Source organism: Rutilus rutilus, assembly GCF_951802725.1.
Source record: "Rutilus rutilus genome assembly, chromosome: 9".
Lineage (NCBI taxonomy): Eukaryota > Metazoa > Chordata > Actinopteri > Cypriniformes > Leuciscidae > Rutilus > Rutilus rutilus.
Genome location: NC_140223.1, coordinates 34,009,006 through 34,032,767, shown reverse-complemented (window position 1 = coordinate 34,032,767; position 23,762 = coordinate 34,009,006). Strand labels below are relative to the sequence as shown.

General features: G+C 36.9%; 3 protein-coding genes across 5 annotated transcripts; 1 reads left to right on the top strand and 2 right to left on the bottom strand.

The window, feature by feature from the left end:
- Positions 1 to 1,792: 1,792 nt before the first annotated feature.
- spcs2 (signal peptidase complex subunit 2) lies at positions 1,793 to 7,313 on the bottom strand. The gene is made up of 5 exons (XM_084420013.1): positions 7,177 to 7,313; positions 5,980 to 6,063; positions 5,100 to 5,259; positions 4,842 to 4,977; positions 1,793 to 3,073 (listed from the first exon to the last, which is right to left on the bottom strand). The coding sequence occupies exons 1-5, from the start codon at positions 7,213 to 7,215 to the stop codon at positions 2,887 to 2,889; spliced, it is 606 nt and encodes a 201-aa protein (XP_084276139.1). The 5' UTR covers positions 7,216 to 7,313; the 3' UTR covers positions 1,793 to 2,886.
- Positions 7,314 to 10,553: 3,240 nt separating this feature from the next.
- Positions 10,554 to 17,792, bottom strand: rnf169 (ring finger protein 169; the record flags this gene model as incomplete). The annotated part of the gene is made up of 6 exons (XM_084420009.1): positions 10,554 to 12,053; positions 14,948 to 15,050; positions 15,487 to 15,593; positions 15,758 to 15,844; positions 16,216 to 16,289; positions 17,432 to 17,792. 6 exons carry the CDS (start codon positions 17,790 to 17,792, stop codon positions 10,872 to 10,874), a joined length of 1,914 nt encoding a protein of 637 aa, XP_084276135.1. The 3' UTR covers positions 10,554 to 10,871.
- Positions 17,485 to 23,208, top strand: lipt2 (lipoyl(octanoyl) transferase 2). Of its 3 annotated transcripts, none has more exons than XM_084420011.1 (3): positions 17,485 to 17,800; positions 20,258 to 20,733; positions 22,879 to 23,199. In XM_084420011.1, the coding sequence occupies exons 2-3, from the start codon at positions 20,289 to 20,291 to the stop codon at positions 23,106 to 23,108; spliced, it is 675 nt and encodes a 224-aa protein (XP_084276137.1). In that variant the 5' UTR covers positions 17,485 to 17,800; positions 20,258 to 20,288; the 3' UTR covers positions 23,109 to 23,199. The 3 variants fall into 3 exon arrangements, with proteins under 3 accessions (XP_084276137.1, XP_084276138.1, XP_084276136.1); XM_084420012.1 differs by lacking the exon at positions 17,485 to 17,800 and adding an exon at positions 18,982 to 19,071; XM_084420010.1 differs by lacking the exon at positions 17,485 to 17,800 and adding an exon at positions 19,003 to 19,105 and having other exon boundaries at positions 22,879 to 23,208.
- Positions 23,209 to 23,762: the final 554 nt, after the last annotated feature.

Genomic DNA, 23,762 nt, shown 5'->3' with positions numbered 1-23,762 from the left:
AACCCAACGTTGGGTTAGTCCATATTTGACCCAACATTGGGTTAAAACAACCCAGCATTTTTTAGACATGAGGCAGGTCAACCCCTTGTGTTATATAATGATACACTGTTAGAAAGAAAGGTTCTTTACCGTGGAAAAATGTTTCTGTAGATGATTAAAATGCTCTTCACTCTTCGCCATAAACAGTGGTTCTTTTAAGATCTGTTCACTGAAAGTTTATTCAATGGAACGAAAATGGTTCTACGGCATCACTGCAAAAAATCTCTTTTTGGAACCTTTAAAATTCCATGACTTATGCTTCACGAAACCAAACTGCTTTCCTGATGATTTGATTTAAAAAGGGGATTTGTTTTATGTAAATGTGTCAGACTTAAACTGTCCACAGATTTAAAATGTCCACAGTTCAAAAGGAGGAGTGTTATCTACTACAATGCATTGTTTGCATTGTTTTCATGAGTTGGTAGAGGCACGTGCATGAACACTTTATTGGATGGGGCCAAATGTGAGTCATTCCATCAATGTGCATATGCAAGTTGGCACAATGGGATAAAAACCCCCACAGATCTGTTTACACAGGCTCTGCCATCACAATAATGTCTAGGCCGCAGACTCGCTTTGAAAGGATAAAAGTGTTATTTGTGGCATCTCATTCAATAGTTGCATGTGGTCAATGCAATGACCTGCGCGCAGTATTGCATATGACTTAACACGCAAACCTCAACACAGTTGATTTTAAAGATGCAATGCATTAGCAACATATCTTTTCTCCAGTAGTGACATACATCAGAGTAAAAAAAAAAAAAGGACGGGGTTATAGATTGTTGACTGGGAGAAAAGAATTTTAAGAGAACTAAATGATCAGAGAAGTCCATTTCATGTCAACTCAACCGGTTGTTTGGTTGGTTTGATTTTGCTTTTTGGTGAAAGAAATACATAAAAAAGAAAGCCAAAATATGAAATGCCATGAATGAATATTTATTGTGAAATCCATTTTTTTGTAGAAGGGGCCAAAATGACAAATTTCACAAATTACAGAAGGGGAAAATAACTGTAGAAAAGTGGCAGCATCATTTTTATTTTTGGTATATTAGTAACATCTATTGACTTTATGCGTCAATAATGGTTCACCTTCAAGTTTGCATATCTGGAAGAAGTATTAAAGATATCCTTATATCATTTTAGATTTTGGTTCTTACCAAAAATGTTTTGGCATCTTCATTTTTAAGACCCTATATCCCACAATTTAAGGCCCACAATCCCAAATATATGGGAATTTCAGTGTGACCCCACTATTTATGTTTGTCTGTCTTAAAAATAAAAATTTAGCCGGGAAAGTTTCTGAAATTTGGTTGCTTTGACACAAACCGACCATATTTTGAAGTGAACGACTCCATTTAGATTTTATTGGAATATGGTCCTTTATTCCAATTATAAATGCATGTACGTCAATATTACGGTTTCTATAGAAAACGTGTCTGGCACATGCTAGTATGAACTGGAATTCAGGGTTATGTAAACACAAAATTCAAGAAACTGATGAACTTTTTTGTTGGAATATTTACTATATGTTATTACAATGGATATTCAAAATCTGAAAAATAGATTGGCTTAAACTGAATGTTGCATATTAATTTATAATTGGAATATTCTTGTCACGTAAATGATCATCCTTTGCAGAAACGTTCGATCAGAAGATGAATCCTAAATAGAAAATGAGCAAATGTGGTCAATCACAAAAGCATCAAACAAATTTGGCAAATGTTCCTGAAATAATGACAGCAAAACACAAATGTAAAAATGCCTTACTTTATTTGTAATATTTTTTTTGTTTTTTGTTTGAGAATAACAGGCACATACAATATGGGTAGCTAAAGCTGGATATCATTAGACAAAAACCGTTGAGAAGTCCCCGTGGATTTCAGCAGGCCTAACATTTCACAATATGGAGAAACAAACTGCAACCAGATGTACGGTTCAAAACTTTTCAAAATAAATTAAGATAATCTATATGAAAATGGCTGTTGACAAAAAAACCCCCAGGAAATTCAGGTCCATTCACTCCTGAGTGTGAAAAACAGGTCAAGACTGATCCGATGCTCAAAAAAAAGGGAACATAAAACGGTTATCCCTGGTTCAAGCATAAATGGCCAAACACAAAAGTATCAAAGCGGTAGGGGGACAACACGACAGATGGACATAGGTCATTTCTTTGCTTTCCGTTGTCCTTTAAAGCCTAAACAGATAAAATTCAGAATAGGAAAAATAAATGCAGATTAAACAGACATTTAATAAGGCTCTATATATATACACTGGTGCTCAGATGTACAAAAATCTGCTTGTTTCAGACACTCAACGCTTCACAAGGTGTCGTGAAATGTGGGAGCACTAATGTAGATCACCTCTGATCCAAAAACACTCCTGAAGGAGGGACTCGTTTTGTTTTATGAAAATATAAGCATTCTTCCAATATTTAAAGCTTCTGATTACAAAAAAAAAAAAAAAATCATGTGAACTTTCTTTAAAGTGAGTGTTTAAATACATTGATATTGAAGAACACTGTTTTTCTTAGCTATGCATATGGTAGAAATGCCTGGCTTTCTTTCTTTTTTCTTTTTTTTAATAAAGAGCACTAAACTGAGACACCGGTCATAAATTGAACTTGCATTTAAAAAACAAAAACAAAACATGGCTCACATAAAAGAAAATTGGACAATTTTTTAGCAATAAGAAAACACTGTGCTGACCTTATGTAATGTTAGAGCTGAGAACTAAACTGTGATAACACACACACTAGCCTGAATAACATCTGTGTTTTGTCCCACTACAGCCACCGTTACCGAGTGCGCTGGGTCGCCGAAGGCCTGCGTCGCCAGTTTCGACTAACCGTTACTTTGTCTTCTTCTCTGTGGCCAATGTGTCATGAAGCTTTGAGACATGTTTTTCAAATTGGTCCATCACCAGCGTCCCGTTCTCGTCGAAGAACACCCCGACCGACTTTGTAAACTCCATCTCCCTGTACAGCTTGGTTTTCCCGTCAGTGAAGGACACTCTTAACGTATACTGGTCATCAAACCTAATGGACACAAGCCATTTAGTACTATAGTAAACCACAGTATCAAACTTTTTTTTTTCCTGAGGAATGGCATTGCTAATAGGGTGGAGCTTCAACACAAATTTCACGATTAGATTTCAAATTCACTTTTTAAAATCGGATAGGAGTCCGATCAGAGAAAACATGAAGTGGGCAGGTGTAAACAAGCCCTAAAACAGTGCTTCTCAAACCTGTCCTGGTGACCCCCCACCACTGCATATTTTGTATGTCTCCCTCATCAAGCAAACCGGATTCAACTCTTAGGCAAGACTTGAATTTGGTTGAAAAACTCTTGAAAAAGTGCAGTGGAAGGGGGTTCCCAGGACATGTTTGAGAAGCAATGGACTGAAAGATTGCTTTTTGGAATTTAACAATCTATATTGGTTTATCAAATGAAGAAAAAAAAAAGAAATTTTGATATTCAAGAAATCTACCTTTCAACTAGGGCTGCACGATTTGGGGAAAATGTCATATTGCGATAATAGAGGTCAATATTGTGATTGCGATATAATAAACAAATGGTTTCATGAGTCAACTTGCTTGGTTCTCAAGGAAAATAAGTGCACACACAGATTAGTGATAATCTGCCTAAAGAAAAAAGTTCTTTAGTCAAGAGCAGTGAGTGTTTTTCTCTGTTCCCTTTGTTCTTTGATTAACTTTAGCGACAGATATAATTAGTGGCTACTGTGTACTGTCCCTTTAAGACCAGCCGCTGCTGTCAGAGACGCGGATCTCACACGCCTCATTCTCTCACGAGTCACAACTCTTCACGTTCATCATAAGACTACTCTTATGTTATGAAGATACTCGACAAAAAGACCTTTTGGCATAATTGTGTGTGATATTGTTCGTTCAAGCTCGAAAGAGAACTGTATTCTGGCATGCTGTTTTGTGCGCACGCACGATATTAGCGCGAGTCTTTCTGTGTGTCACAGTCAGGACATTCACAGGCAGAGCGTTGATTTTGGCATACATGTGTGTTGTTCGTTCTACCGCGAAAGAGAACTTGATACTGGCGCGCGTCTATCTGTGGGTCGTGTGTGTGTGTGTGTGTGTCAGGAGGACATTCACTGACAGCGCGTTCTTTTTTGTCTTATCGCGCATGAATGGTTTAAAAGCATTTGCATGAATAAGAGCGGGATCATGTACCGGTAACACTATAGCCAAAGGATGCCAAACATTAACAGATGCTGCGTTAATTGCGTTAACAGCGCTAATTTGTTTATTTAATATAAAATCGCAGCATTTTGCGTTTTTCAATGGGAAAGCGCCCAAGCAACAATCGCTCGGCAAGATTGCCCAGCAACATTGCTCAAAAAGTTGCCCTGTGTATCATCACCTTGAGGCTCCACCTTCTTTGACGTGGAAATCTTCTCCGGTTCATTTCTTCTGTTTAGTCCATCAAGGTCAGACGAGTAAAAACATGAGCTTCTAATGCTAAATGAAATATCGAATTATTTTTCATGTTTAATACTGTAAATCTGTGCTATATAAATAAATGTGACTTGACTGCTGAACTGCAGAAACAGCCATATCGCTATGATCCGATGCTTTCTCACCTCTGTCATTTTTGTTGCGTGTATATTTTGGGAAAGAATATTTTCACAGAACATATTTAAATATTAATCTAAAGCCTCTCTCAGCAGTGTGGGCCGCATTTCAAACTTCTTTTAAAGAACGTATATCGGGGGTCTTTATGGTAAGGGTTTGTTTGATCACCACTAATAAATATAAGAAAAAAAATTCTCACCTTTTTAGGCTAGAGGACAGCTGCCAATTGTGATCTGGGTCCATTCCAGCTGGGTCCTTCTGCAAGGCCACAAGGAAGATGTTCCTCTCTTTGTAAGAAGTGTACAGGGTCAAAATCCCCATCATTATGAAGTATGTGTTGATCTGTCAAGGACAAGAACTGAAGCAGTGCCCAATTTACATTCATTTACATTGAGCAAACTCAAAACACAATAGAGACGCAACGATTCGTGCTGGAGGTTTGACAATGAAGGATATGAAACAACACAACACGCCAGTACGGGCTTGGACTCTGGGAACGGGTGGAGGTAATCCCAAATTAAAGCTACAATGGCGAAAAGGCAGGAGATCGTGCAAATGAACAGACGTCCATCCACTAAATTGAAGTTCTCAATGTAGCCATATTTTTCAATCAGAACCTATGGGGAGGGAAAAAAAAGAAAAAAGTAGATGATTTAAAAACTCATCTAAATGGACATAACCAGTATAAAAACAAAGTATGTAAATAAATCACTCAAGAAACCACATAATCAGTCAAATGTTTGGAACAATTAAGATTTCTTTAATGAAAGAAGTCTCTTCTGCTCACCAAGGCTGCATTCATTTGATTTGAAATACAGTAAAAATGATTAATATTGTGAAATAATATTACTTTTTAAAATAATGTATAATATTAATATATTGTTAAATGTAATTTATCCAGGGTCATATGATCCTCCAGAAATCATTCTGATATGACTTGCTGCTCAGTTATTATTGATACTATTATCAAATTAAAAACAGTTTTGCTGCTTAATATATATTTTTTGTAGAAAACGTTCTTCAGGATTTTTTGATGAATAGAAAGTTCTAAAGAACAGCATTTTTTTGCATTTATGGTCACTTTCGATCAAAGTAATGCGCTTTAGCTAAATAAAAGTATTAATTAGATAATAATAATTGTTTCTTGAGCACCAAATCAGCATATTAGAAAGATTCCACAATATTATTATTTTTTCGTTAAAATAAATGCAGGCTTGATGAGCATAATCTTCTTTGAGCATGCTTCTTTCAAAAACATTAAAAAAATAGTAATGTTCCCAAGCTTTTGACCAGTGTATGTGTAATATGTAAAATGAGATTAATTATATATAATGGACCTTCTTAGCTGCATCATCTAGAGAGTTCTTCACAGCTGCACCATCCCATTTGTCGATCTTCACTGGCTTTTCATCAATCCTCCACTGAAACACATGCAATATGATTTTAGCAAGCCACACTGTCAAGCCAAATAGATTTTATATTTTCATATGTGCAAGATAGGTATGCAAACTAAACATAGTACAGCTACTGTACACCTTTTAAGCTAAATGAATATGTCTGCGCTGCTACTGAATTGACAGTTTAAAGAAATGTTCTTATAAGATTATATTGTATTAAGTTAGTAGTTTGAATTGAATGTGATGAAATGCAACTACAAAATGCATCTATTAGACTGCATCGTTCAATTGCATTGCCGTCACTGGCCGGACTCTGTAACATATGGTTGCTAACAGTGTAGCATTAATTTTTTAATAAATCCCTCAAAAAGCCTCAAGTTAGAACAGAAAATCATCACGTTCAGCCACGTCAGAAACTTTGTGTATTTGTGAAAATTAAATCTGCATCACTACTGACTGGTTGTTTGAACACATTAACAATGTCTACAGGTATTTGGGGGATTTCTGATTTTATTTAACTTGCATAATCGTGCATATAATATAGATTTCCTGAATAACGATAGTATGTTAGTATTTAGGCAGTTTTGTCTTTTATATTATTATGGAGATTTTTATTGTAAAGCTTGTGCATTTGTATCCAGTGTGCTTTATTTAAAATATTGTAAACCAGCTTCTGAAAATCACCTATTTGAAATACTAAGTTTCAGATCACAATTAACAAGAACATCACAGTAAAATGGTTTCGTCCGTTTTGACCGAAATGGAAACCAAATGAAAGCATACTAAACGTTAACGTTCCCTCCTGACTGGAAATAAAATGACACGCTGAAGGCGAAGGAAATGATGAGCATAACACAATATTGTGTGCACTGCTGTGTAATCTTCAGTATCTAGACATTTAAACGGCATTCGACAGTTTTCAATACACATGATACAAATTTTACATTAGACGCGTGCATTCATTTATACAAGTTTACGTTTTATCTCCTGACACGCAAACGAGCGCCATGGTCGCATCAACATCCACGTCCGAGTAACGAGTGCGAAAGATGAAATATGTAAAAAATAATAAACTACGTTGTACCCTCAAGACTCATAAAATCTCATAAAAGTCGATATACAATAAAGGTTTCTTACTTTTTCCAGTAGACCATTCTTTCCGTTCCTCGCCGCCATCTTTTCTTCCTGTTCATTTGTTCTGACCTGGGTGAGTGTGATTGGCTAAAATCACTTAAAAATCGTCCAATCGAAATGGGTTTGAAACAGGGAAACAGCTGCTGTGACGTCTGACGTCAAAGGAGGCGGGGCCACAGTGGCTAGATGCGGTGACGTTCTTCCCCATGCACTGAAACCAGTACAAATAAAAATGTGAATTCTCATGTTTGAGAATAAAAAAACTGTGCCCTTTATTGAAAGGGAGATCACAACACACAAGGTGACCAGGTAAACTAAACTAAACTGATTTTCCCGCCCAAACATGACAGCCGCAAATCCTGACGTCAGTCGCCGACTCTCTATGCCCCGCCCACTTTGGAACTTCATGATCCATTTCTGTACGTGTACTTGCACACGTTTGCAGTCATATGATGATGATTACAGGCAGCAACCTTTCAAATAAATATCGCAGTAAATAAATAAGCCTCCTTTTTATTTCTGCTTTTCTTCTTGAACCCCAGCGCATGTGTTCCACCCGATTCAGGGTTTCCACAAAGATGATGTATACCTGCACGATCTATCCCATTCAGGACCTTTATTAGCAGATAGCTTTTTGCAGAGGTATGTTTACCATGTTATGAAATAATGGCGAATACCTCTAGGTCGTATTTAGCTTTTATCCCCTTTTACTAATTGGATAAAAAAAAAAAAAAAAAAAAATACGGGAGGATTGGCAAATGTATCAATTGATTTTTTGTTGTTGTTGATAATGAACACCCTCAGAAGAATAGACTACATTCTGTCATTAGGAAACAATGCATATATGCTTAAAGGTGCAGTAAGCGATTTCTCAAAAATGTTGATATTTGAAATCACCAAAAACAAACACACCCCATCTTGATAGCTCCGCCCCCAAATTAACAAACAAGTTATGCAACACAGGCACTAAAGAGTGTATACTCCCCTTACTGATGATTGGCTACAAGTGTGTTTTGTCGCTCAGTCGATCCACTTTCAACAGCATTTCTCAGAAATCGCTTAATACGCCTTTAGAAACAAACAAAATCTTTAGATTAAATACTTTTAAAACCAAAAAAGGAAAAAAAAACTTGCTTGCAAATTCTGAATGAATGCTACATTATTTAATTCCTGCTCCTAGTGTTTTGTTGACAGAAACCGGAAAATCGTGTATAAAGGCAATGTTTAAAAAGATGACATTGTTACAAAGTACTGTTCAAATAAATATAATGTGTTCTTTAGATCTCCACAGAATTCATACATATGCCACATTCTCTTTCAAATCCAGCAATACCTTTCGACAATGGAAGACAATCCGAAACCTTCGGAAGCCAGTCAGAAACAATCCCTAATAACATCTTTGCATCAGTATCAATATCAATATAGGCAAGTCATATTTTCAAAATAGTACAGTAATGCATAAAAATCTATTTATCTTCTCCAATAGTACAGCTGGCAACCTACAGTATCGTATAGAACTTAAATAAAGGAAAACAAAAAGGAAAGACTGCGTGATTGCAGAAATCAGGCATGTTGGCACATTACAAAGAAGTGTACAGGATAGAAATAATCTGTAATAAAAATGAGTTCAGGGTAAAAAGTAGGCAACAGTAAATGTATGTGCATATAGATGTGGTCCAACTGAATGTGTCTTTTTACAGCAAAAGTAATATGATTAAAGCTTTCTTGGCAGACACAAGTCACAAAATAGATCTCTCTAAACAAAGCCTAATAGATAAAGTTGTGAAATGAAAGTAGCCCTTAAGAGTGGTGTCTCGCCGTTAAGTGACGATCAAGCTAAAAGTGAAACATGTAGAAACTCCCCAACAAATACAATGACAGAAACCAATGTCTTAAATACAAACCACATATTTGTTTTGACAGTTGCCGAATCAAGTAAGCATGCATGATTTTCCGTTGTGGCGTTATATGCACAGCTTCTGCAGAAGTATCCAAATGCAGTTACTTTATATCCTCTTAATCAGATTTATTGTATTTTATTTAGATTACAGTTTTGGAGAGTGTCAAAACACTAGAGACAAAAAAAGAAAAGAAGCTAGGATTAGTTTAAATAATAAAAGTCAAAATAAACCGATCAGATTTCTTTAGAAATCTTAATTGTCAACATTGTCACACAATGCCTTTTAGCATTTTAACATCCCAAACTATTTTATAACTATTTTACTTAATGGTATAAAAAGAAAAATATGTGCACAGTTAGGCCCGAAACATACTCTACACAAACATGTGAACGCAAGCGCTTTCTAAAGTCTTTCTTTTGAGTTTGATTTCAAATGATGAAATGTGTAACAAACAAGTGTTGCATTCTCAGCACTGCCACAAGGGGTGCTATAGCAGGCATTAGCATAAACCGTAATCTCTGATCAGTTTTCTCTGGTGAACCACTCACCACCTACTTTGAGGTTTATTTTCCTCATTTAGTAAATATAACAATGCAAACTCCTTAACTAGACATATAACTTAACTTTCATATAAGGAGATGCCAACCTCCGCAGCTCTACCATTAGATAAAGCACTAAGTTGTTGAATTGCTGTTGGAGTTTTACAACAGTCAATCACTGTCTGTGGATACCATATAAATAAAAATTGTCCATGACTTCTATAAATAAGCTCTTTTTGTTTTTTATTGTAAACTCCAAAAACAGTTGAACAAATGTGTAACGGAGCACTACGCTTTTTTGTTTTGTATCCTTAGATGTTTGTCTTAAAGCAGTTCATAGCTAGCTAACTAAAAATAATACATCCTGATTAATGGCACAAACATTTGAAGGCAACTCTATGGCTGCCTTGACCACTAAGGTTTGTTTCCTTCCCAGTACCGAAGAATGCAGTAAACAGGTTACGCACAAACAAGACTGCACTCTTGCAAACCGTTGACTATGCGCTTGTGTAGAGTAGTTTTCTGACCTAAGGCTACAATTTTACTCTTTCCCACCCAAATCATTCCCAAAATATATATATATATATATATATATATATATATATATATATATTCGTACGAGTTGTTTGATAGATTGATACATCAAGAGAAACCTTCCCAGACAACTGGAAACAAGAAATTCCAAAGAAAAAGGGTTATGCTACACCTTTGTACAAAACACCATCTGTTTTAACAAATGTCCTATGATAACTTTAAAACATGCAAACAAACTTCTTGAGGAGCTATTGTGATTGTGATGAGCACAACGAGATTGTAAGGAGTACTATCGTCTCTGGCTTGAAGTACTGAAAAGCCTTTTAAAAGAGTTCTTATATATAGTTCTGTACGCATTTTCCGTCCCCCAAACAACATATACCTAGTTTCCTAGTTTCCTCTTTTTGAGTAGTAGAAGCCAGTTAAACAGTAACAGAGCTGGAAACAAAACACTGCAGCTTTGAATATCCCCATGAATGGGAAAGTTGCCGAGAGCCCAATCTTGTCCTGCAACCATTGCCCTTGAGCAAAGGCACTTAACCCCAGGTTGCTCTAGGTGGACTCGGATGAAACACTTTGGATGAAACACATCTGTTAAATGGCAAGTCGAAAACGTAAATACTCATCCAGATGTTAGCAAGCCTCTATAGTGCCTAAGCAAAGAAAACGTTTGCGACTGTTATGAATAACTACGATAAAACACTACTATAACCGTAAGTCCCTTTTAACAGCTATAGTTCAAGTGTTCATTTCTTTTGGAGATTCTTCCTGATCTGCGTGTGTTGTGTCCTACCATCCCATCTTTCGTAGCCCAGGACCTGAGTTCGTATTTGTTACGACTTGTTTTGTGCCTGTCCACTTTTTGGCATTCTCTGTCAAACTGTCTTTGTAGCTTCAGTGCCAGTTCTCTGTCCACCTTTTCCTGATTCGTTCGCCGGACAATAGGATCATCAAGCCCGTCGCAGGCATTGCAGCTATCGGTCCGGGATATTTTTGCCTGGAGGTTCTCTTCCAAGTGTTTGGTTTTGTGGCTTCTCTTTTTGCCCCTTCTTGAGGTAGGTCTGTTAAGTGCACAGCTCCTGGTGCTAGGCTCGTTTATGAAGTTCTCAGGGTCTACAGTTCCCTGATTACAATGTCCAGCGAGTTTATCCAACATCGGTGCACACGTGGGTTCTGTGGGTTCACAGAGTGCTTCACATCTGCTACGCCTTTTTGGGGATGAAGTATCTGCAATAATTTGAGTTGTCGACCTGACGCGAGTGCTAACTGGCTGTGTATCTTCCTCTCTGTTACACTGATCAAATATAAGCCGTCGTTTATTACAGACTACAAGTTTATCCTTCTGATCCTTAGACCCTTTGGCACTCGACTCACAAATGCACTGATGATCCTTCAAGCCGTCCGTGGCTACAGCACAGCTGCAGAGTCGGCTGTCCCGTTCTTCTACGGGACTCAGTTTATGGCTAAGATCCTCTGCGATCGGACTCGTGACTGTACCTTTCGAGGTCACCTTGATGCTCTGACGATCAACTTCGATCTGCTTCCACTTCTGCAAGATGGTGGGGCTGGCCTCGTAGCTTGTGGACTTCTGCAGAGTGCGTGTCAAGTTCCTAGGGGTCGACTTCACGATCGTAGGCTCCAAAAGTCGCCCGTCGGGCAACCTTTTGGGTGGCGTGCACGGCGAGCAGACGATAGGCTTGAAATGGTTGAGTTCTTCCGATATGCTATCATTGCTCTCGGGGCTAATGGACCTCTCTGGTTTCGTTTGAAGCACAACAGAAACGGAAGAGGTGTGGATGCCCCGCCAGTGGTGTCTCTTATCTAGGCTCAGTACCGGCGCTGAAAAAGACAGACTGTTCTCCGAGGAGAGAAGGATTCCAGCGTTGTAACTATGAGTGATGCTTGCCTAGAGCGGGGAGAGTGGGAGAGTAGTATCACTGACAATAAAAATGACTAATTCACTGGAAAATGTGCTTTTTGTCAAGACTACCACTGATTGCAACAACAGATGCTATTTCCTTCTCCAGGGGTGTCCAACTGTGCTTCTGATTAGCTGGTTCAGGTTTGTTTAATTAGAACTGAAGCTAAACTTCAGGAGCAGGATTGGACACCCCTGTCCTACTATAAAGGTGCTGTGGCCTAGTGGGCAGAGATTGGGTGATTATATGCTGCGTTCACGCCATGTTGTAAATACTATAATTATGAGATGACAACCCGGGATGTTCACAGTAGAGGTCTTCTCGAACCCTAAAATCTGTACCCGACTCAAATCACTTTTTACATAAACACGACATGCATAAATGTTTGTTTGTGTTTTTTTTTTTTTTAAGAAAAACCCGACCCGAGACAGACCCGATAAAAGCAGACCCGAGTCGGACCCTCTCCAAAGGCATTTATTTTTTAACCCGACTGGACCCGAACACAAAGAGTGTCCTGCTGACTGATTTGGCCACTGCTCCATTACTTACATTTATTTCTTAAATGATTTAAAAGGGGGGGTGAAATGCTATTTCATGCATACTGAGTTTTTCACACTGTTAAAGAGTTGGATTCCCATGCTAAACATGGACAAAGTTTCAAAAATGAATTTTTTTCTGTGCCAAAAATACTCCTTCCGGTTTGTCACAAGTTTCGGAAAGTTTTTTTTCGAGTATGGGCGTGTGTGACGTCAGATGGGGTGGAATTTCCTTATACGGGTCGTAAGGGCACTTCTCCCGGAAGGGCGCGCGGGCACCCGTAGACCAGAGCGAGAGAGCGAAAGCAGTACGCCCATCAAAGCGCTGTGCTCGGCTAAGGCTTTAGGGAAGTCAAGACAACCCTGCACAGATTCCCAAAGAACCCAGCGTTAAGGGACCAGTGGATGGAGTTTGTTTTTCCAGAGCATCAACGGAGTTGTGCAAGTGTTCTTGTTTGTTCCCTGCATTTCGACGATGATTGTTTTATAAACAAAGCCCAGTTCAACGCCGGATTTGCAGATCATCTAATGCTTAAGGATGGAGCAGTCCCAACGATAAAGGTTCACGGTCGTGCGTTGGAACCGCAGGCGGTGAGTAAAACTGCTTCAAATGTCTGTGTGTTGTTAGCTATCGGCGCGTAAGCTCCGCCCACACGGCACGCCTCCAGCCGCTCGTTTTTTTCCGGAAAGACTCGGTACAGCCTATCTTTCTTTTATAAATATAATAAAACTAAAGACTTTTTGGAGATATGAAGGATGCAATACTACTCTATAGGTACTCAAGATTAACATGAGATTGACTGAAACTGAGTGTTTCACCCCCCCTTTAATATTTTTGCCTGCCCGATGGATGAAGTTTATCCCTTGAGTTCGGCTTTCAATTGTGACCAGCGAATTTGGATTTGCTAGTGTTGTCTGCAACGTTAATTACCTAATCTACGGTGCACGCAAAAAAGAAAATCCCTGCATGCACACGCAGCATAATGAAGCGAATGGCTTTTCCTGATGGATCTCATAGCTATAGGATGGATTTCTGAGAGCGAGGTTACAAACATTTAACTTTTCTATGTGCGTTTCTCAAAAATGCACTTGACATGAACGCGCAAGTTCACGCTGAAGTGCTGAAATGTCAATCACTCATCACTGTAACCTCATTACGTCCTATTACTTTTGAAGTAATGCTATTTATCTGACCATAAGATGATTGAAGTTTATTTTAATTCATGCTAACTACACTCGTTGAAAGAGTAGGCAAAAATGTGGAGCAATGATTCGCAGAAGCAACTGTGCGTATAGTCCATCGCACACAGAAGCGTGGATTCAGAGAGAAATTAGAAAGTGAGATAACGTTGTCATAGAATTGACAATTTGTTAAATGCTCAACATAGTTTAAAAGAATTTGAGTCTTCTCACGTCCATTCGGAAAAAGCACATTTATTTTAAATTACCCGAGACCACTAATACCGAACCCGACCCATGTCCAAGGCACTCGACAAAGTTTTGGAGCCGAACCCCCTTGGATCTCGGGTCGGACCTCAGGTTTTCGGAACCAAGTGGACCCGCGAAGACCTCTATTTCACGGCCTCGGAATCAGAATTATGCATTTCTACAGCAACACTATCAATACTGTCATGTGGTACAAGTCAGAACAAGCTCTCAGAAAATTCTGAGTTTAACAAGATGTAATTACAAGTTCGACGAGGACGTGAACTCTTTTTACAAGTCGAAATCTTGTAATTACGGTAATTCCAACATGGCGTGAACACACCTATACACAAAAAAAAAAAAGCTGTGGATTTGAGAAATAGGAATGCATGTGAAGGTGTGGAAAAAAAGTCAGTTGTTAAACCAAATGGCAATATATTGAGATTTCTAAAAGCACAAATGGACCTACATGAAAATCTCAAGTAAGTGCATTGCAGAAGATGTTTTCTGGTTTCAGCCCAGTAAGACTGGTTCGATCCCCAAAGAAAAAAAGCACTTAAGCCAAAAGCATACTTCCTGTGTCCGCATTACACTGCGGAAAATGAAGTATACCTGAGCCTTTAAACTTAGGTTTCTCTAGGACAGAGATCTTCAAATCCACTGTGCTGTTTTTCAAACTTGCCTGCTTGTAATTTTCTAGTAATCCTGAAGCCCTTGATTAGCTTGTTCATGTGCGTTTAATTAGGGCTGGACCTAAACTGCTTTGGATAAATGTGTCTTCTTACTAAAATAAAATATTTTTTCAGCACTCTGAAGTGAAGTTGAGAGCCAAATATATTTATTGGAACAGCACTGGTGTTTTATCTAACAATAAATTAGACTGATGATTACACATTCAGACAATAACTGAACTATAATACCTTGTCAGGAACAGCATGATGTGTGTGAACTCTGCTTTTTCCTCTGCCATCCTCAGAATCCGTACAGCTCCTGCTCCTCTGAACGGCACTGCTATGAAGACAACTGTAGAGCAGCACAATGATGGTATGGATGTTTATCTCTATGTAACACCTCAAAATTACATATTTATTGTGGGAAGCATCACAATTAAGTCACACTATTTAAGTTTTCCTCTAAACTGTAGATATTCTGCTATAATCAAAGGTATATATATATATATATATATATATATATATATATATATATATATATATATATATATAAGTTTAAAAAACATAATTTGCTTGACACTTTTGGCCACTACATAATTTGTATAACTCTATGTTTTGGTGACTGTTTTTACAAAATTTGAAAAATGGTCATAATTAGGAATAGTTTTTGTATGTTAGTGTTTTGCAGGTCCCCTGTTCTAGATGCAATGAAAGATTTTATAATTCTACCACTAATAATACATACTAAGCACATTTCAAATATAAAGTAAATATGTAAAGTGCAATACCCTCTATTGAAAGCAGGGGAGCATCTTGTTTTTCGTACAAATGCTGACACGTGTCTGGTCCTCTTTCCCACTGGCTCTTCATTCTCGGAGTCTGACACTCCACAGAACTGAAACACAGTAACTAAAGAGTGAGACGGATGAGCAAATCTAATTAAGCAGTATAGCAAAATAGTTAATAATAGAAATATGCCAAATTGTGAATATATGAATTAACTGTATGTGTGCATGTTTGTTTTAAGTAGGAAACAACGAAGAAGAGTTTTGAACATACAGGATATTGACAATGTTTGAGCATCCCACACTCTTCTTTTCTATGGATTTTTTTCTTTCTCTCTTCAGTTTCTTCACTGCATCCACCCTGAAAAATAACCCTGTGCTTTATATATATATATATGCAACTTTATTTTATGCTATAAGGAGAACAAGCAAAACAGGCTTATTAGAAATCAGAAGTGCTTTGCATTTTACCAAATGCCAAATAAGTACAGGCCATAATTTAAATCCCTTATGAGAGATGTTTGTGAACTTTTCCAGTTTGTTGGAACAATAGTAATTTAATCAAATGTTTATACTGGGGTATTTATAAGGAACTACAGGTTAATTAAAAAAATAGCATGGTATATGTCCAAGAACATTGTAATACTATCATTTTTATTTGTAAATGTAAGCAAACAATAATGTCAATGAGAAATGAAGAAAATGGCAATGAAGAGTGCCACTGTAACTTACCTTCATCTTTTGTTTCTCGTACTCTTGACGTATTTCTCCAGGCTTATGAATTGGCACAGGGGCACGAAAGATTTCTGAGAGATGAAAACATAAACATATATGAAATCACAAAAAAAGAAGACATTATGGCCAATTGGCTTCCCTTTTTCCTAACACAAATTCAAACTCACTAATGACACATGACAAACACATTTGATGCTCTCTAGAATCTCAGTTCAGTCACTAGCTCCGCCCACTGGACACACACATGCCTGGACAAGTTACCACTCAGTTTTACATTCAATCAACTTTACAGTCAGGTTAGGAATAGGATACCACACTAGAATGTCTTGTAAGTCATAGCGACAAATTAAATTTGAATAAACAAATTTAGATTTTTTTTGTTTTGTTTTGTTATTATAAAACTAATTCTTAAATTAGTTTCAATACTTTATAAAGTCTAAATTATACAATCACGTAGTTATGTTGATCACGTTCTGATGGTCATAAACTTGTTTTCTGTGTATTATTCGAGGTCTGAAAACATGTCATAATTTTGCGTTAATTTGACCAGTTGTCATTTTATGCAAATGAATGCTCTAAAGTCTAAATGACAATAGTTTTAATTGGAATTAAAAACAAACAAAAAAAAGTTGTCAGTAGTTTGTAGAATAAGTCAAAAAATAATAATTTTACTCAAACAGATACATATAAATAATAAATTCAGAGAAACTGCTTTATGCATTATGGTGTCTTATTCTTTTCCCAGAGCTGTCTGTATACACAAAAAAATAAAGTATATTTTACGTGTTTGATCAAATTTGTCACTAAAATGATCTATAGTTGTGTTTTTTCAAGTTAAAAAAGCGACTATGAATTTGTAGACAGACAGACCAAACGTTAAAAACAGCGCAGACAGTCCTGTGTGAAGTGTGTGTGTGTGTGTGTGTGTGTGTGTGAACGCCCCCCAACAAAACACTGCTGTTTTTCTTCCAGATTACAGTTCCCTGTTTAATAATGTACGTTACGTTTCATATTCTCCGCGTTGGATAATAGAAACACTCGATAATAAAAATATATCTTGTTATTATTGAGTTATTAGGCGAAACGGTCATCTGAACTGATATCACTGAAGGTGTAAAACTGTCTGCCATGTCATTCGGCGATTTCTCCAAGCGTAAACAATGATTTCAAACTCATGATTATGTAATATTATGTAAAAGTCACACTGACTAACCCCCGTCCGCGATCTCCCCGTCCCTCTGCTCCATCCTCCGCTTGCATCTCTCCGGGTGACTGAGGCGGACCAGCTCCCACAGCTCGGCGTTGACCAGGCTCTTCTCCCGGGACTGTGTGCGGGCCCAGCTGGACACCCGCAGCCGGCACAGCGGACAGCACAGGCTGATCAGCTTCACCGTCCGCTGGAAGCAGTGCAGGCACACCGAGTGTCCGCAGGGCATCGTCACCGGCTCCAGGAGTATCTCCGAGCACACCGGACACCGGGCCTCCTCCAGAGACAGCGGAGCGGCGTGAGCGCCAGGCCTGGTTTTGCCTCTCTGTCCCAGTCCAGTGGATTTGGCGGACCCCACCGCCGCCATCTTCGTTGGTATGAGCCTGACTCTGGGTTTGAAAACAAGCCCCGCCCTCTCGTGACGTCACGTGCAGCGGTGGAACCTTTTTTTTTTTTTTTTTTTTTTTTTTACAGTCAACGAGTGGAACGACAATTTATTTTTATTTTTTACACTAGTTACAAAGTATCGGGGCACTTAACTCAATCTTAAAAAAAAATATTAAATTATATAGTAGATATAGTAAATACTGTATACCGGTCAAAAGTTTGGAAATCAATGTGTTTGAAAGAAGTCTCGTCAAGCCTGCATTTATTCGATCAAAAATACAGGAAAAAATATATTGTATATAATAATATTGTGAAATAGTAGTACAATTTAAAATAATGTTTTTTTTCTGATTTAATATGTTTTTATATGATGTAAAGCTGAATTTTCACACGATCCTTCAGAAATCATTCTAATGTCAATTTATCGTCAATGTTGGAAACAGTTGTGTTGCTTAATATTTGTTATAACCGGTGATACATTTTTTTCAGGATTCTTTGATGAATAAAAAGTTTTAAAAGAACAGCATTTATTTCAAATAGAAATCTTTTGTAACAATATACACTACCATTCAAAAGTTTGGGGTCAGTCTTTTATTTTTTAAAGACATATAATACTTCTATTCAACAAGGATGTGTTAAAATTATATATATATATATGTATGTATGTATGTATGTATATATATATAAGTGATAGTAAAGATTTATATTGTTAGAAGAGATTTCTATTTGGAATAAATGCTGTTCTCTTTAACCTTTTATTCATCAATGGATTATGAAAAAAAAAGTATCACAGATTCCAAAAAAACATTAAGCAGCACAACTGTTTTCAACATTGATAATAATCAGAAATGTTTCTTGAGGATATAAATCATCATATCACAATGATTTCATGTGACTGAAGACTGGAATGATGTGAAAAACTTTTCCTCACAGAAATAAATTAGATTTTAAAGTATATTAAAATAGAAAACCATTATTTTAATTTGTAATAATTTTTCACAACATTAACATATATATATATATATATATATATATATATATATATATATATATATATATATATATATATATTTATTTATTTATTTATTTATTTATTTATTTATTTAATAATTTCTTTTTTTTTTTTTTTTTCTGTATTTTTTAGTTAACTTTTTACACTGCTTTTTCTTGATGTAAAGTTAGTCGGTAGCGCACCAAACCAGTAGAAGGCAGTAATGCATCACGCTTCCGCCTTCTTCGCCCTCTGGAGCTGAAGTAGAGTAAGTCCGTACTGGCAGCACTGCAGCGCGTACAGTAAGAATGACTGTCCTTTAACACAACTTGTGTTCTTACTGTACACGCTCATAAAGCACAGATGGAAATCTCTGCTTTATGAGCATACAACATATTTGTGTTACAACAAAATACAAGTTATGTTGGAACTTGCTGTTATCATCTTTGTATTAGGTGCATCCTCTTTTAAAACTGGTGTGAAATGAGGACATTACAGTTAGAGTTAATGATGGATTTCTCCGAAAATCAATCAGATTAATTGCAGATTAATTATCAGTTAATTGATTCGTCGGGTCATAAAAAGAATATATGTGACCATGACCGGTACAAAATCAGTCACATGGGTCAGTTTGTTGAAATTGAGATTTATACATCATCTGAAAGCTGAATAAATAAGCTTCCCATTGATGTATGGTTTGTTAGGATAGGACAATATTTGGCAGAGATACAACTATTGAAAATCTGGAATCTGAGGGTGCAAAAAAATCTAAAGAGTAAATCACCTTTAAAGTTCTACATTTATGTTCGCGATTCACGCACAAAAAAATTAATGTTTTATATATTTACTGTAGGAAATTTACAAAATATGTGATCTTTACTTAATATCCTAATGATTGTTGGCATAAAAGAAAAATCAATAATTTTGACCCATACAATGTATACAATGTTTTGTTGGCTATTGCCACAAATATACCCATGCGACTTATGACTGGTTTTGTGATCTAGGGTCACATATGGATAGTTGATAAATAGCATACATTAAATGTAAAAAAAAAATATATATATATGTTTGTTTTATGAACAAATTAAGTTGGACATAATAGGGAACTAGAATTGTAAAAAGTTCAACCAGGCGCTCAGGTAGAGTAAGAGTCTGTGATAGGTGCTCTTGGGGTAGGGGAACAAATCCAAAGTAAAACAAGTCCCAGGCACTCAAAAAAAATCCAAGGAGGAGAAGGAAAAAAGTTAAAAAGCCTTTATTAATAGTGGCTTAAACCATTAAAAATGCCAACATGTTTCGACCAACATGGTCTTCTTCAGGGCAAATTCAAGAATTTGAATTTGCCCTGAAGAAGACCATGTTGGTCGAAACATGTTTTTTTTTTGAGTGCCTGGGACTTGTTTTACTTTGGATAATATGGAACTAATTGTGACCTTGTTTTCCATCTGTAGTTGATGCTTCAGAAGCTCATTTGAAAACACAATGTCAGTCGGTAAGGCTGCTGTCAAGGTGCTGCATTTAGGGAGGATTTCCTACGGTAGTGCCTTGAAGATACAGCAGCTGCACATAAAGCAACATCTGGATTCGTCTAGCATCAGCCCAAACACTTTATTACTGTGTGAACATGAGCCTGTGTACACCATCGGCATCAGACAGACTCCTTACCCTCCTGAGGAGGAGCGAAGACTCAAAGAGCTGGGCGCAGACTTCTTCCGTACCAACCGAGGAGGTCTAATAACTTTCCATGGACCTGGTCAGTTAGTGAGTTATCCCGTCCTCAACCTGGGCTGCTTTAAGAAGAGTGTGAGATGGTACGTGTGTGAACTGGAAAGGACTGTGATCAAGATGTGCAGTAAATTTGGGATCACCGCCTCCACTTCTCCAGATACAGGTGTCTGGGTGGGCAACAACAAAATTTGTGCAATTGGTAAGTAACTTCTTCCACAGCAGCATAGGGAGGACTAACAGCATATTAGGTAGTGCTAAAAATGTTTAGGCTCATCTGTGTGTATATATACTACCATACAAAAGTTTGAGGTGGCAGTGTACACTAGGGTGGTCCTTATCAAGTCCTTTGCAAAATGTTAGTGTCTTAACCTCTTAAACTGTTCCTTTTAACTTCAAAATTAGAAATATGCAAAAATGTTGCCAAAAGAAAGATATTTAGAGGTAGCTCAATCATGTGGAAGATTGCCTATGTTAAGCTGTGCGGCGTTATTGTGATATGCAAGTAATATTAAAAGTTGCTGCAAATGAACTACATTTTATTGAAATCAGAGCAACACTGACATGACGACAATGACAACAATCTCAAAAAAAGCACAACATTTTCAACAATCCCTCATTTCTGATGCTCAGCAGCCAGTGTTGACTTTCTGCAGTCTGGATAGATCCGTCGGTGATCTTCCACCACATGAAGGAGAAACTGCAGTTGTTCTTCAGAGTGTGTGAGATAGCCATTGTATTCTTGAATCAGAGCCACTCCTCTCTCGACTACTTTCACTGCATGTATGGTTGCCTGTGCCTCCTGATAATCTGCTCGATTCGGCCAAAGTTCCGGGTCAATTTCAAGGAACGTAATGTAATTTTTTTAACCAAAAAATGTGCTCTAAACCCAAACAATAACCAAGGTGATCATCAATAGAAATATGTATTGATTCCACCAGGAAAGGTAAATCTGCTAAACCGGGTCATGGATGGATTAATTTGGATTTAGTTTCTACAATAAGTAAACTGAGATATGCATCTAAAATACATATTTAGGAATATATGGTGCATTAGATGCTTTTATGGAGATTCTTTTGGAATTTTGCTAGCCAGGTACAATACCAATTCAAATGATCTGTTTTTACGAAAATCATCAAAATCTCAGAAAGTTTAAAGCTATTGAGCTCCCAGTAATTATTATGTTACTGCCATACAAATTGGCATGCTGTATTTTCTGATATAAAGGAACAATTTGAAGGGTTAAGAGCATGACAATTGGAGACTTTAAAAATAAGGACCACCCTAGTGTACACGTTTATATTACACAAGGAAAACCTGAGATAACCTACATTGTGGGGACCAGCCATCCAGCGGTCCCGAGTGTGTGTGTGTGTGTGTGTGTTCTGACTTGGTGTGGTACAGTGCAGGGGGTCTCTGTGTGTGTGACACTGGTATGTGAAGCATGCTGGCTCATTGTATTACATTTTTTCTAGGTTTTTGAAAGAAGTTTAACTGAGGCTGCATTGATTTGATTAAAAATACAGTACAATAGTAATACTGTGGATTGGAATAATATTACAATATAAATAAACGTTGAAATATTTTTAAATACATTTTATTTATCCTTCAGAAATCACTCTAATACGCTTATTTGGATCTCACAAAAACATTTATTATTATTATCAGTTTTGAAAGTTTTGCTGCTTAATATTTGTGGAAACCATGATATGTTTTTTTTTTTTTTTTTTTTTCAGGATACTTTGAATAGAATGTTTAAAAGAACTGCATTTTTTAAGAATAGATTGTTTGGAAGAATGTTAAAGTCTTTACAGTCTCTTTTGATTAATTTAATGCATCTTTGCAAAGTATGGAAGCTTGTTTCCGCCACAGAATAAAACATTTTAAAAGATAATTGCAACTTTTTATCTCACAGTTGCATGTTTATATCTCACAATTCTGACTTTATAACTCGCAATTGCAATTTTGAGATGAAAAGTCCGATTTTTTTGGTCAAAATTCGCATTTACCTTTTTTTATTCTGTGGCGGAAACAAGCTTCCATAGTAAAGTTTTAATTTATTTAAAAATAGAAATAAAATCTTAATTGACCCCCAAACGTTTTCACCAGTAGTGTATAGAATGTTCCCAAAAGCATTTTCATTGTCACAATTTGTTTACATTTGATTGGTCACCTAAAAAAAAGTGCATTTTATTTTATCATATAATTTCTTTGTATAAAATGTTTCAACAATTTATTTCCAGCTTTAATGGAGGAAAAAAAATCAGGGCCCCACTGTGCATTTTGTACAAATAAAGTTTAGAAGATTGTGATCAAGTATTTTGTTGGTAATTGTCTTGTTTTGCAGGTATCCATTGTGGAAGATACATCACCTCTCATGGTTTGGCTCTTAACTGCAACACAGACATGAGTTGGTTTGACAACATTGTGCCATGTGGGATTGTGGGAAAAGGTGTGACCTCACTGAGCCGAGAGCTGGGACGGGATATCTCGACTGAAGAGGCCATACCAAAACTGCTGGAAGCCTTTACTGAACAATTTAACTGCACTTTAACATATAATGGTAGCTTCAGTTGAAACACTTCTTAATTGTAAACATTAGTCTTTTTTAATCAACAAATGTTTAAATCTGTCTGCTTGTAATGTTATTAAAAAGAATTGCATTTTTTGCATTGTCAATTTACTTTCCCATAAAAATATTTTGGTGGTACCATGGTATATTGATGGTTTCAGATGGTAATACCGAATATTAATGTACCATGCTATTACTACATGGTACCCCAAGGTGCTTCAAAGAATATCAATGTGCACTTAGTGTCAAAAAAATGGTTGACCAAACCAGATTTTCTTCATGGGTTTTTTATTTAGGAAACAGTGCTTGACCCAGTAGAGTGACCAATATGAACAATAAAGACCAGGAGTTGCAGTTCACATTTCCAAAGGCAGAAGTGAGCAATAGATCAATGAGTTTCAGGATCCAACCTTGATCTTAAAATACAGAAACACTAATATTAGGCCTATGCAAAATCAATTAAGGTCATCTCTGCAAATACTACAATTTTGATTGGTCACGAGTGTAGATAATTCTAGAAATTTTCCCGGATTGTGTTCCACAAAGTAAATGTTGTTTTTAAATAAAATAATTGATTACCTTTCCATACACTATATTCTTGTACACTATATTCCACAACATTAAAACCACCTGCCTAATATCATGTAGGTCCCAAAACA

What these genes read in the sequence shown, in the direction of transcription:
- spcs2 (XM_084420013.1), bottom strand. Translation starts at nt 7,215, where the DNA reads ATGGCGGCGAGGAACGGAAAGAATGGTCTACTGGAAAAA. An exon ending in AGAATGGTCTACTGGAAAAA is followed by an intron (nt 6,064 to 7,176) that starts GTAAGAAACCTT and finishes CATGTGTTTCAG; the next exon opens with TGGAGGATTGATGAAAAGCC. An exon ending in CTGTCCTCTAGCCTAAAAAG is followed by an intron (nt 3,074 to 4,841) that starts GTGAGAATTTTT and finishes TGTGTCCATTAG; the next exon opens with GTTTGATGACCAGTATACGT.
- lipt2 (XM_084420010.1), top strand. Translation starts at nt 20,289, where the DNA reads ATGTCAGTCGGTAAGGCTGCTGTCAAGGTGCTGCATTTAGGGAGGATT. An exon ending in CAACAAAATTTGTGCAATTG is followed by an intron (nt 20,734 to 22,878) that starts GTAAGTAACTTC and finishes CTTGTTTTGCAG; the next exon opens with GTATCCATTGTGGAAGATAC.